The sequence below is a fragment of the Pseudomyrmex gracilis genome, unplaced genomic scaffold, assembly GCF_002006095.1.
Source record: "Pseudomyrmex gracilis isolate BER0280 unplaced genomic scaffold, ASM200609v1 scaffold_179, whole genome shotgun sequence".
Classification (NCBI taxonomy): Eukaryota; Metazoa; Arthropoda; class Insecta; order Hymenoptera; family Formicidae; genus Pseudomyrmex; species Pseudomyrmex gracilis.
This window is the reverse complement of record NW_018020763.1, coordinates 154,945-169,614: the sequence shown is the minus strand read 5'-3', so window position 1 is coordinate 169,614 and position 14,670 is coordinate 154,945. Positions and strand designations below refer to the sequence as shown.

The following is a 14,670-nucleotide window of genomic DNA, read 5'->3' as shown; positions in this document are numbered from 1 at the left end:
ATATATATTAATATAAAGCTATACAATATAAATAATATATTTAAAAAAATTAAAGTATTGTATTTAATTTTATACATACACTATTGTATTTTTTTGAACACAAATACAATACTTTAATCTAACAAAATATATATTTATATATGTAGTTTTATAATATATATTTTAGATGTAAAATTATTGCATTCTTGTTTATACGAAGCTTTTCCTTCTTTCATATATCTTCATGTTTTTAACGCAATGTATAAGAAATAAAACTATTCTTATATGCAATATTACTTAATGATTGCAGTAACACTGCATTATTGCATATTTGTTACATTCGTTGCAATATTGCTATGATATTTTGTTGCAATCTCCCTAAAAGCGGCCATTTGAACGTTGCTGCAATTCAACAACAATGATGCATCAATATTTCACAGTGAAACGGCAACATTGCAACATTGCGGTAAAAGATTCCTGCAATGTATATGCAATATTTGTGTGCTGTATGGGGTGTTATTTTTCCGGGATCAAAAACGTTCTCGTAATTTTTTCAGAAATTTGTGCGCAAAAGTTTTTCGTATTAAAGATTGAAGAAAAATTCTAAAACAAAAAAAATGAAAATTTAGTAAGACTTTAAAAGTCTTTTCAGAAATAAGAAAATGACACACTCAGTATATTTCAGAATTTGCATGTGTAAACAGTTTTGCAAACTTGTATAGATTTTTTCTTAATGAATTCTTTGCTTTGTTCGCGTAGACTAGACAGATTCGCTTTTATCCAACGATAATTTTAGCAATAGCGTCAATGTAGCGTGCAACATGACAATTAAACATGATGAGAACAAAAGTGAATACGGCTCGCGCGAATATTCTTACAATTTACATATGTACGAACAACTTTGATCGTGATGTTTTATTACAAACTCTTGCAGCCAGCAACAAACAAACTCAGTGAACTTTCATCTCTTTGTTTTTTATATGTATATAATCGGTTAGTTAAAATTTTTGCAACTTTTATTTTTACAGCCTTGTATTTAAATTACGTAATGAGCAAAAAATATACAAGATTTTCTTCATGCAATTTACTACTTCGATAAACGCACAATTTACATATATATGCCCAGCAAACACAGATATACAACAGCAACATTGTCGTAATGAAACAGAATGTAACAAGTAATATACCATGGTCGTTGCATGTAACATTCATGTTAGTTGTAATTTCCTACTGATTGTACATTGCAGTTATATAATATGAATATAACATGTAACTGTTTCATTATTATTAAATTACAATTATATATTGATAAATAGTGTTATATAACAGTAATGTAAAATTTATATAACATTTATGTAATCTATTACATATCTATTATATTGCTTATAATGTCATTACCAGCTAATAACAAGCAATATAATAGGTATATAATATGATTATATTAAAATTTTAAAACATTAAAAATTATATAACATCAATGTTAATAAAGTAAAACAGCTGTTATATATTACGTGTTACCTCTATGTTATATAATAGTTATATTCTATGTTTGCTGGGTGTACGTTTTTCTGTTGTCACAGATCTTATGACAAATGTATAAATACAATGTGCAAGTTTTTTTGCTCTGTCGCAAATCTTAAAATAATTAATCAAAAGATTCAAGTGTAAGCAGAAATATTACATCAGAGATTAGAAATAACATCGTAATAACGTCGTATTAACGATTTTCTATTTTTACTGTGGACGTATTTATAATTACTTATTAATCCGAATCTCGAAACAAAAGTTTCATCAATCTTTTGAAACATTACATGAGAGATTAAAAATAACATCGTATTAACGTCGTATTAACAATTTCCTATTTTTATTGTGAACGTATTTATAATTATTTATTAATCCGAATCTCGAAACAAAAATTTCGCTGACTTTCAAATATCGCTGTAAAAATTTAGTTTGTCGCAGTCCTAAGTGCATAAATCTATATAATTTCTCATTTTTTGTTTGACATTGTCTTAAAGTAACTCTTGGAATGAATATTCAGAAGTCTTGATGTATTAATTGTCGCATACATTTTGCATACTATAATTTTAATATTTAATTGTCTCATACATTTTGCATATTATAATTTTTGTACATACTATAATTTTCGCATCGTATTTTGTTGCTATGAAATAATTTGTGCGTCCTGTGTGTATCACTTTACATTATATATTTACGTACTTTTACGTACTTTATATATTTGTTATCTCTCAGAGATAACATGAGAAATAACAAATAATGTAAAGTGACACAAAACACACAAATTATTTCATAGCAACAAAACTAGTAAAATACGACGCAAAAATTATAGTATGCACAAAAATTATGGGATGCAAGATGTATGCGACAATTGAATATATGTACATTAAGACTTCTGAATATTCATTCCGAGTTACCTTGAACGTCTCGACTCGTACTTTCGTAAAAATTTATAAATCTGATATAATTTTTCATTTGTTACATTATCGTTCAAGGTAACTCTCGGAATGAATATTCAAAAGTCTTAATATATATTCAATTGTGGCGTACATTTTTTATTTTATAATTTTTGTGCGTACTATAATTTTTGCGTCGTATTTTACTGGTTCTGTTGCTATGAAATACTTTGTGTGTTCTTTATCACTTTACTACATATTTGTTATCTCTCATGCAAAAAGTTTAAAATACCCAGTAAAAAATTTTCCATGTATAAAATTGTATGGACATATTCGGCATATAAATTTGCATAATTAGATATAATTATTTTAATTTGTGTATAAGTATATATGAAATATTTTTTACCGGATACCGAGAAACTAGAAAAAATTTATCCATAAAATTTTATATCTAGTGTGTAATTTATGCAATCACTTATGAGATCGCGTATGCGATCTCATTCTGAGACCTTATATGTAATTACATATGTAATTATTTATAATCAGATATCAAAGTACACAACTATATATGCAGGACTTTTTTTCCGGAATATATTGAAACTTTTAGTAATATTTTGTGAAACAAATAATAAATAAACAACAATACGATAAGAGCGTTGGAACAAAAGTGTGGGTCTTTAGAGTTTTGCACATGCACCAATCTTATGACGTGATTTTAATAACATGTATTTTTATATAAAATATATACTGTTTCATCTTTAGATAACATCCTTCGATTAAGTCGCTTGCTTGATTAAATTTGCGACTGAATTGAAATGCTTGCGTGCGAAGAAGCGTTTCCACGCGAAGATAGCCAGACTGTTGTATTAAAGCACTGGTATAAATATCATTGATGCGTAGTAGTAAATGATTATCGTCGAGGTCACAGAAAGCAGACTTTGTCAATTTCAACTTTTCTTTGGCACTTAGGCAGATAATTGATACAGCAGCAAGATAGTATTAAACATCACATGTTTCTTACTATTAAATCATTACATTAGAAGGTAGCTTTTTGAAGAAATTATAAATTTGTCATTGAAGTAGTTCTTTAATAATAACGATAAACTCAATGAGAAACATAGTGATGATAACTAATACGGTAACTCACACGAAAGGCTTCAATTATCTATAAACTGTCTGCGACAGTTCAAGGGATTCTGTATCGGACTGAGCATTGATCAGTCTCGTGTAATGTATGTAATTACTAGATTAAGTTTCGTATACGACAATAGTGTGTATAAATGGATTTTCTATTGCAATGATTATTTACAGCCTAGTCTAATGAATTTGGTAATTTATAACTAACAAATAAAAAACTGGTTTTAACATTTAAGTAATTGAAAAAGAGAAAGAGAGAGAGGGAGAGAGAAAAGGAAGGAAAGAAATGAACATGGTATATTAAAATAAGGTACACATTACATATAGTATATGTAATATATATGTATATATTAGAGAAGTAAAGTAGAATGTTTTTTTTTGTGGTAGCCATGTGAATAAGTTTATTACAGGCTTTATATTATATGCCTTTTAAATAATAAATGATACTTGTATGTATACATGTAAATTACGCTTGGACACGACATCGACATAGACTTGAAATATATTACGTTAGTGACAAAATACCGAGATAGCATAAGTAGCGTGTAAAGATATAATAACAGGTATGTAATGACTATTCTAAGTTCCTTCTTTACGAAACAAGTGCTAGAAACACATTTGGTCTATTTAACGAAGGCTCTCGATTCGGATCTTCATCTTACATGCTACGCTACATGTTGTAAATGTTGGTTGTGCAATCTATAGATGTTCCGGCTTCTGTATAAGGTTATTGTTCTTACGAAAGTATAGCTTCGATGATAACGCGATTTTGTGTCGCACCATCACACAGGAATGACAGAGTTCGTAATAACTTATTTACAATTCACAGAACGTAGTAAGTGATTCGCACACGTTGATTCAAAGTCATTGCTGCGCGAATCTTGTATCCTTCAACACGAAAAACATACAGGCAATAATATTGAATCAACACAATATGCGGAAGACAAATTTTGTGTGATCGAGTCGCATTGAATTCTGTTGCAATATACGTAACGATGAGATATATAATTAGTTTGATGTCATAATCAATCTAGATGTACTGCTTGCAACTTAAAAACTACTTTACAAATTTCTCAGTATGTGTCAGCGATATATAAATTATTTAAGTGTACATTATATAAAACATACATAAGTATGCGTAAATAGATTCTATGCGTTATGGTTCTATAATTTCGTTCTTAATGTAATTTTATATTTAGGAATCAAATTTATACGAATTACCGATAAAAGTCACGGAAATTTATTTAGATATCAAAAAAAGATGCAAAAGCAAAAATTGCATCGTACAAAAATCTCGTTATCTTTACATATATTTTTCAAAGAGAGATGAGTATATGCAAAAAACATTGAATATATTGTGCGTGTGACGTTTAATAAGTTTCGGATAAACACGAAAATACACAATAGAGTACAATATAATTCTCAAATAAAACTTATAACAATAATTCGCGTGAACACAAACAGATGAGTTTCTTTGTATAAATAGGTATATGTGTATGTATGTATATATATATAGATATATATATATATGTGTATGTGTACACGTGCATTTACATACACACACGCAGACGCGTGTACTTTATATGTATATATATATATATATATATTTATATATCATTTTCTATCATTCTCCCTTTCGACGACTTCTACATATTCTGTTACAATGTATAAACTGTTGGATTATTACATGCTTAGTGTGGCCCCTCACATGAGAGATATTTGTTTCTCTATCCCATACTTCTAGATGCGATTCAATTCTACGGTTCAATTACTTTATTTGCGCTCTGAAGAGTGACTGATACATAAAAAAATATATCCAGCCACGTGATTCTCACATTCGGACACGAATAACTATAAAATTACATCTCTGTCAGTGGTATGTGCATGTAGACATTCATTACCTTTAAGTCACTCTTAGATACGAGAGTATGGAAAGTATATATGCGTTTACTACATCTCGTTAGCATCTTTATTAGATCTCATCCATTAGGATATAATATTGTTTTTTTTGTTTTTTACGATATAATAAAATCAAAGTGAAACGTTAAGTTTTTTTTTCATATTTGTTATACAATCGCGATAAATAACATATAGACATAAATTATTCTGCATTTCAAAGAAGATAAATAGAGAGATAAAAGAAAGTTCTTCAAATCGTAGGAGTTTGCAAATGTCATGATTACATTTACATTTCGTATTGCTACGTGTTAATATCATACATGAATAAGCGAGATATACACGTTTAAATGTTTTTTTTTGCATTAATTAAAAGACAAAGGAAATTTTTTAAAAAAATTGTAAATAAACTTCAACCATAGGAAACTGTAACAATTTTGTAAAGTATCATAGACTTTTGTCCTTACAACATTTTGCGCAACGCTGTACTTTTTACAATATGATTCGTTGTACATCAGAGTTTGTTTTTAACTAAGTAACAGGACATCTGCCAATTCCTACAACATCAAGAAATTACAGTAAAATTCTGTACAAGTATACATCATTTAAATATATTCACAAGTAATATAAATATGTTCCCTGATTAAATACATGCCTATACATACATATTTGCGATGAGAATAGAATATACTGTACTGTGTACGGTTTTCTTATTACTCCTGAATTTGTGCAACATATTATGTGTCACAATTTAATTATTGTGTATGTGTGTGTGTAAATGTATTGTAGATTACGTTTATGTAGAACATTAATGAGTTGAGCATTATACATACACATTCGCGCGGGGAGTCGCGCTCCCCGAGTATAAAGAGTCTGGTTTAGGCCGATGCAACATCGTTGACAACATAAGTTGGAAACAACATATATCATTGTCGCCATGCCAACAAAAAACGTTTTCAACACAAGCTGTCAACGACGTTGCCGCCAAAAAACGCAGTTTGAGATACAGAATATGCCAAGTTTTAACAGTTCAACTTATACATAGTATGTTCTACAATACAATATTCAGTTGTTACGCTTTAGGAGCCTCACTCAGTATATGTACATAGAAGGAAGAAAACAAATGTTCTATAAGTAAAAGTATAGTTTTTAATTTATAGTCTTCAGCTGTTATAACTCGGAATATTCAGTATAATATTAAATAAATAGAGAAACTTACGAACACATTTCTCCATTTATATTTTATATACACATTATATATGTACATCATTAAATAATATAATATAAAATTAGGTACGCTTGTGCTTGCTGCTTAATATAAATTATATAAAATAATTGTATATAATTACGACAATAATACAATAAGTAGTACAGTATCTTTTAACAAAGTAAAACAGTATAAAGATACACAACATTTGTTTGCGCAAAAAGATTATATAATTAATAATAATTTGAGAGAGAACATATAGCAAAACATTCTCGTGTATCTAATCTAAATAAATACTGATCGACAATCAGGTGATATATATGTATATGTATAAATGGAAGCACTGTTTTTTTGTGTTATTAAATAATTAATTCTTTCACGTATCTTCAAAATAGCTTACAAATGTGATACACGAAGGACCAATCTCTTGTCATATGCTGCTTAACAAGTACATGTATACTGACGTGTATACTGACTTTATAAAATTAGAAAACAAATCTAGTGTTATAATTCATAAATTAGTATTCATATAATATTTCAACATCGCATAAACATCAAGATCATTTTCCAAAAATTCTAATTAAACTAGTTACAACAATTAAAAAATATAAGAAAATTATTTCCTCAGACAACGGCAAAACCATTGATATAAATTATTACTAATTTTCCTGATTTTTTACATATTTGTTTAGCACACTGAAAAAGATCTAAATTTAAAATTAAAATATCCGTAAAACGCCTTCTTTCATTTAAAATATTATTTTGATACACTAATCTGTGTTGTGTTTCAAATTGGTCTTTTTTTTTTTTAATTTACAATTTAATTTTTTGGAGACATTTTAGTATTTCCTCGTTTAGTTCATTTAAAAATTTAAGAGGTTGTGTTTTCACAAGTTTTATTCGAAAACTTAAATAGAACTCTTTTAGCACACAAGCGAACACATAATGTAAAGTATAATTCTACATTTAGTTACGTGTCACAAATAGCTTTATGTGTGTGGTGTGTATGATACATTTTTTTAAATTTATGTAATACTTCTCTTTGTGCGTTAAATTATACGCATTGAGAAGACAAGTAAAAGTTTAGAAATCAGTGGTGGTTTAACACGAGAGGTTTAACACGGATATCTTTCTCGTTCACAAATGGCAGTAATCATTTGAATAATGAACTTCTTATTTTGTTACGAAAACATCTCCGTCTATATTACCTCAATGGCAGTACAGTTGAATAGTTTTTGAATTATTTTTTTTCACGTATATGTCATGTCACACTATTTTGTTATTATAATATAATTCATTTTTATGCGAAAAGTATATACAGCAGTGTCCATCTATACGCCAATGTGATTCAGAGGAACTCACTGCTTTGTGCGAGAACTTGTAAAGAACTTGTCTTCGCGTTGCTCAAGCGAAAGAGACAGCTAAGGATGAGCGAGATAAAACCAGATCTCTTTATTCAATGCCAAAAATTGCAACGGTAAGATCAGATAAAAAAAAAAAGTCTTGTAGACCGAGCAACACTCCGACCATCAGAATATGAAAGAAATGAACTTAATGACTAAATCGGAATCAAAATCACTGACATGTAGACGGTCACTATTGTATTCACTGTGTGAATGTGTTTGTTAACTTGACATGTATCAGTCATTTTATCATGTGTGGCATTATTCCACTTATGGTTTGCTGCACAGAAATATTGTGGCGCAAATTTTCTCATCATTGCACGCTTTTTCATATTGCGGTATTCACTTTATTTATTGCACAACACGGCACGCGTAATATATGTCTACATAAGTGGCCGCGCTCAGCAAAACACAACGCTTAGTAAGCGCGTTTTGTGCTTATTATCTGTGATAGCCATTTTTCTTTAGATTTAATTAAGGATCTAAAAATAAAAACAATATAAACAAGCCGATCACAGTATATTCGAGCTTTGCCGAACGCGGATATGCATTGATAAATCAATTACAGTTTTATTTGAGTCTAACGCGAGAAAATCAACAACAAAATATATATGCGCGTCGCACACACAAGAACTTGAATAGCCTCATTACTTAGAACTTCATATATGTCATGTAATACACGGAAAAGGCTAAGTTATATGCAAGTTTCTAGCACTATGCGACTTTGCGTCGGATCTCAGAAAGCTTCCACAAAACTTGCCGGAAATAATCCTGTGCGACCAGTACGCTGTTGTGTACCCTTGTACCATCCGTCATCGCGTTTCTTGTGAACATATATTATATCTCCCACGCGAAGTTCCAGCTCGAATTCGCTGTTGGGCGGATACGGTACGATACAACGAAATCTATAAACTCGTTCACTGAAATGCAAACAATACAGTTTAGCGTACAACGTGACGAAAAATTAACTTTGTAACTTACCGATCGCGCGATGATTGTTGTTTCGTTTGCTTTCCCATCCCAGCGTCTAAAGAATTACTCTTACGATGATGATTTCCAATGGTTGAACATACCATAGCACCACCAGATTCACCAGATCTAGATAAGAACAAAAACCAACATATATATCATATACAAAAATAACATTTATAATAAAAGCTAGAATAAGAATTTAGTTTGAATATAGATATGTAAAATGTCAATCTACATCAGATGATTCAGCATCACACAAGCGAATCACATAAACAAAATACATTTCAAATATGCCATTAAAAAATTAAATAAATATAAATAAAAATAATAAAAGAGCCATATAAAGACCAATAGTGACAATCAATTTTTCAAACATGCAAAGTAATCCAATAATTAATGTTTCTCTAACTTTTACTTTTAATATATGTTTATATTTTTTAAGTAACACATTTCATATGTTAGATAAAAGACTGTCTTGTACAAGAGTGCGCCTTATTTTTATAGAGAGATAAATGTTAGAAAAATTATATAATATAACGTGTGGTAACGTGTATATAAAACATGTATATAAAATTATATAGCAAGATGGTACATATTATTTTGTGCTCTACAAAGGTTAAAGTTTTTCACTTGTAAGAACATATCGTACACTTACCTGAAAAAAATGTAGTTTTACCACACATTCAATTATAAATACTAGTAAGAAATGTAAGTAAAAAACACAATAGAATTTTCAAATGCGCACATTAGCTTAACGTATATTAGCACAAAGTGTTTATGTCGGTTTTATGTTGGAAATGAATACTTTTATAATTGTTTAAAATAACATTAATATTAATTTTATACCGCTATCGAAAACGATCCACAATATTATCATAAAATATTAATAACAATAATATATGACACAAACTAAACAAATAAATAATGCTATCAATTTTCTTGGATTTTATTATAATTTACATGGAACTATCTTAAATTTATTAAGTGTTTATTGTATATAATGTATGACTTAAATTTACTTGGAATAGACACAAAATATATGCTGCGCGCCGCGATTGCCAATTCATATTTAAAATTACAAACGACTAACCTCTGAATAACTGACACTGGCAAGGAGGGTCTCTCCTTGTATTTCAGTCTCTGTGAAGATGCTACGTGCCCTTGTACAGAGTCTGGACATAAGCGTTGTTGGTTGTTTGAAGTATTTAATTCCTGTGTGGGTACCACCTGTAGCAATTGACTTGGGCAAGATCCCGATCTGGGATTGTCAAAATTTACCCCGCCCACCCAGTCCCAATATAACATTAGAGAAACATCACAAGGCGTGCAAATTTATGTCATGCTGCATAAAGCATGATATTAAGATTTATATTATTTGCGAGTGGCTACATACATATATATGTATATTTTTGCCACCTACATTTCTAACTTTGTATATGTGCTAACTTGTAAACTATAGTGATGATAGTCATGCAATGTAATTTTAGCATCAAAATGGCACTTATGTGTGCACAAAACTTATAGGAACATTTGTGTCAAAATGTTATACATGTCCAAAATAACAATAACATAACAATGAACATGAGTACTTTCATGTACGTACACAACATATATACATGCGAACAACAGCGTACACATCAAATCGATCATTAGAACGTGCAATTCAGTTTGGAATAGATTAACAAAGTTTACGATATTTGCATTATAATATAAACTCTGTGTATATGGACATATGGACAATATGTCGGACATAAATTTATGATAATTAAACTTAACTAACGATACTCACCGAACATGTATCGGATTGACGGAATTACCGTCATCAAATACAGGATTATCCATCGAATATGTCGCCGGTGGCGGTGATTTAGACTTCTTAATGTTGGCAAACCGCCGCATTAAAGAGACACATTTGTCCTTCTTTTCCTTAGGCTGCAATTAACATAAATACATGTATGTGAAGCGTTATTATAAATATAGTCACGGTCTCATGTCAAACTTGGCGCGAGACACTATTGGGGTTTCTTGAACAAAAAATATATGAGATGTATTTCTCGCAAAAATACCTTTTCCGTGGGTTTGGACGCAGCTGCAGTTGCATTCGAAGATGCGACTACTGCTCTCAAAGTATTATTTGGACTTCTGTTCATGTCATTAGCGGAAGAGGAAGGCGCGGAAATACTGCTGCAGCCACTGTTAGCGCTATTGATAGCAACTGCTGTCAGCGATGATGCCGATACTGTGATTTGTTTACCGGGAGAAGCTATAATGCGATTATTTTCTTCTAGCTTCGAACGTCAAAATACCAATGTCGAAGTATTCGTTGTGATAAATAAAAAAAAATACATACGAATATTTGATGTCATTACTGCACTGTGACTACGCCCAAGTGGATTGGTAACGTTTTGGTCATTGTGCCGTGGTGGACTAGTTTCCTGATTCGATCTTTGGCTCTGCTGACCAGCACCATGCCAAGATGAGGATACGGTTGTCGATGAGGGACTGACAGCTCGAGGCGGTAATTCCGGTGGCGGCAGTGTGCGAGGATTGTATGGCTGTGGCGCGGATCCTTTGCTTTTTGTGTACGTTACAGCCAAGCGCGATTCAGCATTTGATACTGCATTCGAAAGTGGCGAACCTTGATGTTGGCTGGGTGAGTTTGAAGATCCGCGGCACAGTCCGCGTTGGCATCTGCAATGAATATCGAGAACATAAGAATAACGAAATGTTCGCAAGACTTGAAAACACATATCTGAACACATACTTAGCGGGTGTAACGTAATTTCCAGGGAAGACTCCACACTTTTGGGTACGATTAGATGTGCCTTTGAACCATCCATCCTGACAACGTTCCGTTACCATGTAGATACCACCTTTTCGTAATTCAAGTTCATCTGCTTTCTGAGGCTTGTACGGATACAACGCTACGTATGCCGCAGGCAGGTGCGTCGCGCTAGACGCGCTGCTAGATGTTTGATTGGCAGGTGATACACTCTGCGATGGCTGAACAAGAACGAGATCGCTGCTGCCACTTCGTCTGTGACGAAGATTGTGATCCGATTGCGAAGTAGTTCCTTTGCAGTTACTGCTGACCTAAAGTAACAAAATAAATTTATTTAGAAGTTTAAAATAAATCTTACCAAAAGAAGGAATGAAACAGATCAAAAACTCGAATGTGAGAATGTGAAATCAACTTAGAGACTGTCGAGATACAGCAATTCGTATATACAAATTATTCACACAGGTATTGATGTCAGAAAATGTGATTTTCTTACTTGTAAAGGAGAAAATGACTCATTGCCTCCACTATTGTTAGCGTTATTAGAGGCACTGTCTACCGGAGGACTAAGTATTTCAGCGCTATGTCTATGATGAGGATGAGCATGATGACCTGTATTGACGGCAGTGAAACTATGACGTTTAACGTTATGCCTGTTGCCAACGGCGGGCGGTGACGTTGCGGGACTGCCGGGACTGCTCGGTGCGGTGCTGGAACTGCTGGATGTGGTCGAGCTGTTAGGTGTGTTCGGAGTGGTGGTTGTAGAACTGCCTCCGGAGGAGACATTTGAGAGGGAGTCGGAAACTGGTAATGCAGCATTCTGTAGTGATAATATCAAGATACATATTTATAAAATATATTTCTCATGAAAGCTGTTGTGTATTAATTAAACCGAATAAATTATTGTATAATTGAATTTATTGTATAATTTAATGTATATTTTATGACCTACCTGTACCAATTGCGATCGTGGCTGGCTTGTAGTTTGCACATTGCGCGAATGATCTGTTGGAATCAATGGCGTGGTTTCCTCATTTGTTGGAGTTGGCGGAGCTACTCTTGATGGTCCTGGCTGTACACTAATTAAAGGATTATTTAAACACACATCTATTTTTAAAATAAAATAAAATTCTCAGTAGTCTTTTGCTTACTTGGTAGAAAGTTTCATCAGAGCTCTAGCGACACTATTCATCTCCACAAAGGCTAATGGAAAGATACCAATTCTGTCCAGAAGTTTACCTTCTGCCCAATTTTCATCTACTCTTCTAATAACGCTGATAACTTCTCCCTAAAGATTATTTACATATTTTTTATGGATGCGTGTGTTGAAATTTTATGTAAATAATTTTACGTGTGAAAATCGTACAATAATCAAAATTAATAAGAATCAGTTAAAAAATACCTTATTAAAGGTCAGACAACCATCTTCATCTTCATTTGCCATCCTAAAATCATACAATGCTTTACATTGGGGTACATGTGGTGTCAAAGGTGTCATCACCTACAATTTAAGAAAAATTATGTAATAAAATAATAAATTTCACATTAAAAGACAATCAATTTATCGTTAGTTGTATGTACAAGTTGTGTACCTGAACATAGGACAAGGGAAAGACACCATGATTGTTGCCACATTCTCCAAAGTACCAGTTGTTGTCGATTTTCTTCCGAAGGATGACTATATCACCCTTTTTGAAACTCAAATCACTAAACGAACAAAAATTTAATGTGTACAACGCTAAAATGTGTTGATGTGGTACACATAAATAAGATACGAACATATATAAATACAGCGCACAAATATTGATACAATTATAAAACGTACCCTGGCACTTTAGAAACATAATCGTAGATTGCTCTTCCGTACGCCTGATTATGCAGGTGCACCTGTTTAGCAGCGGCATTGGAATGCTGTCGCACTGTTTGTTCGGAAACAACGGCGGGCACGAGATTGCCAGTCACGATGGGTGCTGGAGCAACCTGGTGACCGCCGAACAACCGCTGCGGCACGGCAGTGCCACCGGAAGAGGATCTTGACGACAAGATTGATCCGGACTTGACTTGATTTTTCGGCGCGGCATTGCGCATCCCTTCGAGGATACGCATTAGCAGCACATTTGGCGGCAGGTCGTCCACCTTTGCGTCCACAAGCACACGACATTCCGGACAGCGTAGCTCGCGATGCGTGCTCACTATTTCCTCCAGACACTTTTTGCAAAACGTGTGCTGGCATGGCAGAACTTTGCTGGACGTGTCGAGTCGCTCCAGACATACCGAGCACTCCAACAAGTCGTTCAGCATGCACTCGTCCATCGTGAATTTGCTCTTCACTTCACTCGCGCACACACCACCACAATCTGTCTGTCGGTCGGTCGTTCGGAGTCGAACCTACCTACCTACCGAATCTACTCCGGATTCCTCGTTGCTCCGCTCGCGCTTGCTCTATCCGAAGAGCTACTCTTTCCCTCTCATCTCTAACACTCTCTGATTATCTTTCTTTAACTAACTACTTTCTCTTTCCCTCACTGTCTCTCCTCCTAGCCGCTCCCGGCCTTACGTCTGTCTCTCTTGGACACAAGCATCCGCCTTCCTACTCTTCACTCTGGGGGGAAAAACGGACGGTTTATCGGGCTGCAGTTCCGGTACTGTCCGATACCGTGCGGTATCATGAGCGCAGAAATTTATTCGCTTTTACGTACTGCACTCTCTTTCTCTCTTTCTCTCTCTTTCTGTTTTTTTTTTTATTCTGCCCACCTGCACTCGTTTAAATAAAGCAAGAGAGAAGCGTGTCCGCGTCCGGAGTGCGCGCGCCTGTCTCACTCGGCCGACGACGCGACTTGATCAACGTCTCGATTGTCGCTTGGCAGCACACGGGAGCTCATC

The 14,670-nt window shown here is 33.1% G+C and overlaps 1 protein-coding gene across 3 annotated transcripts; it reads right to left on the bottom strand.

Annotated features, from left to right (window-relative positions):
- Positions 1-6,725: 6,725 nt before the first annotated feature.
- On the bottom strand, positions 6,726-14,606 carry LOC109857983 (SH3 domain-containing RING finger protein 3). 3 transcript variants are annotated; one of them, XM_020434810.1, is made up of 13 exons: positions 13,613-14,606; positions 13,380-13,494; positions 13,190-13,288; positions 12,939-13,075; positions 12,740-12,866; positions 12,284-12,607; positions 11,773-12,101; positions 11,359-11,699; positions 11,075-11,247; positions 10,798-10,940; positions 10,099-10,266; positions 9,018-9,134; positions 6,726-8,956 (listed from the first exon to the last, which is right to left on the bottom strand). In XM_020434810.1, the coding sequence occupies exons 1-13, from the start codon at positions 14,098-14,100 to the stop codon at positions 8,773-8,775; spliced, it is 2,745 nt and encodes a 914-aa protein (XP_020290399.1). In that variant the 5' UTR covers positions 14,101-14,606; the 3' UTR covers positions 6,726-8,772. The 3 variants fall into 3 exon arrangements, with proteins under 3 accessions (XP_020290399.1, XP_020290398.1, XP_020290400.1); XM_020434809.1 differs by having other exon boundaries at positions 11,075-11,271; positions 13,613-14,603; XM_020434811.1 differs by lacking the exon at positions 10,099-10,266 and having other exon boundaries at positions 11,075-11,271; positions 13,613-14,605.
- Positions 14,607-14,670: the final 64 nt, after the last annotated feature.

Excerpts from the sequence above, each read along its gene's own strand:
- LOC109857983 (XM_020434809.1), bottom strand. The coding sequence starts at position 14,100 with ATGGACGAGTGCATGCTGAACGACTTGTTGGAGTGCTCGGTATGTCTG. Across the intron at positions 13,289-13,379 it reads TTCCCTTGTCCTATGTTCAG|GTGATGACACCTTTGACACC; the intron begins GTACACAACTTG and ends CTTAAATTGTAG. Across the intron at positions 8,957-9,017 it reads CAACAATCATCGCGCGATCG|TGAACGAGTTTATAGATTTC; the intron begins GTAAGTTACAAA and ends TTTGCATTTCAG.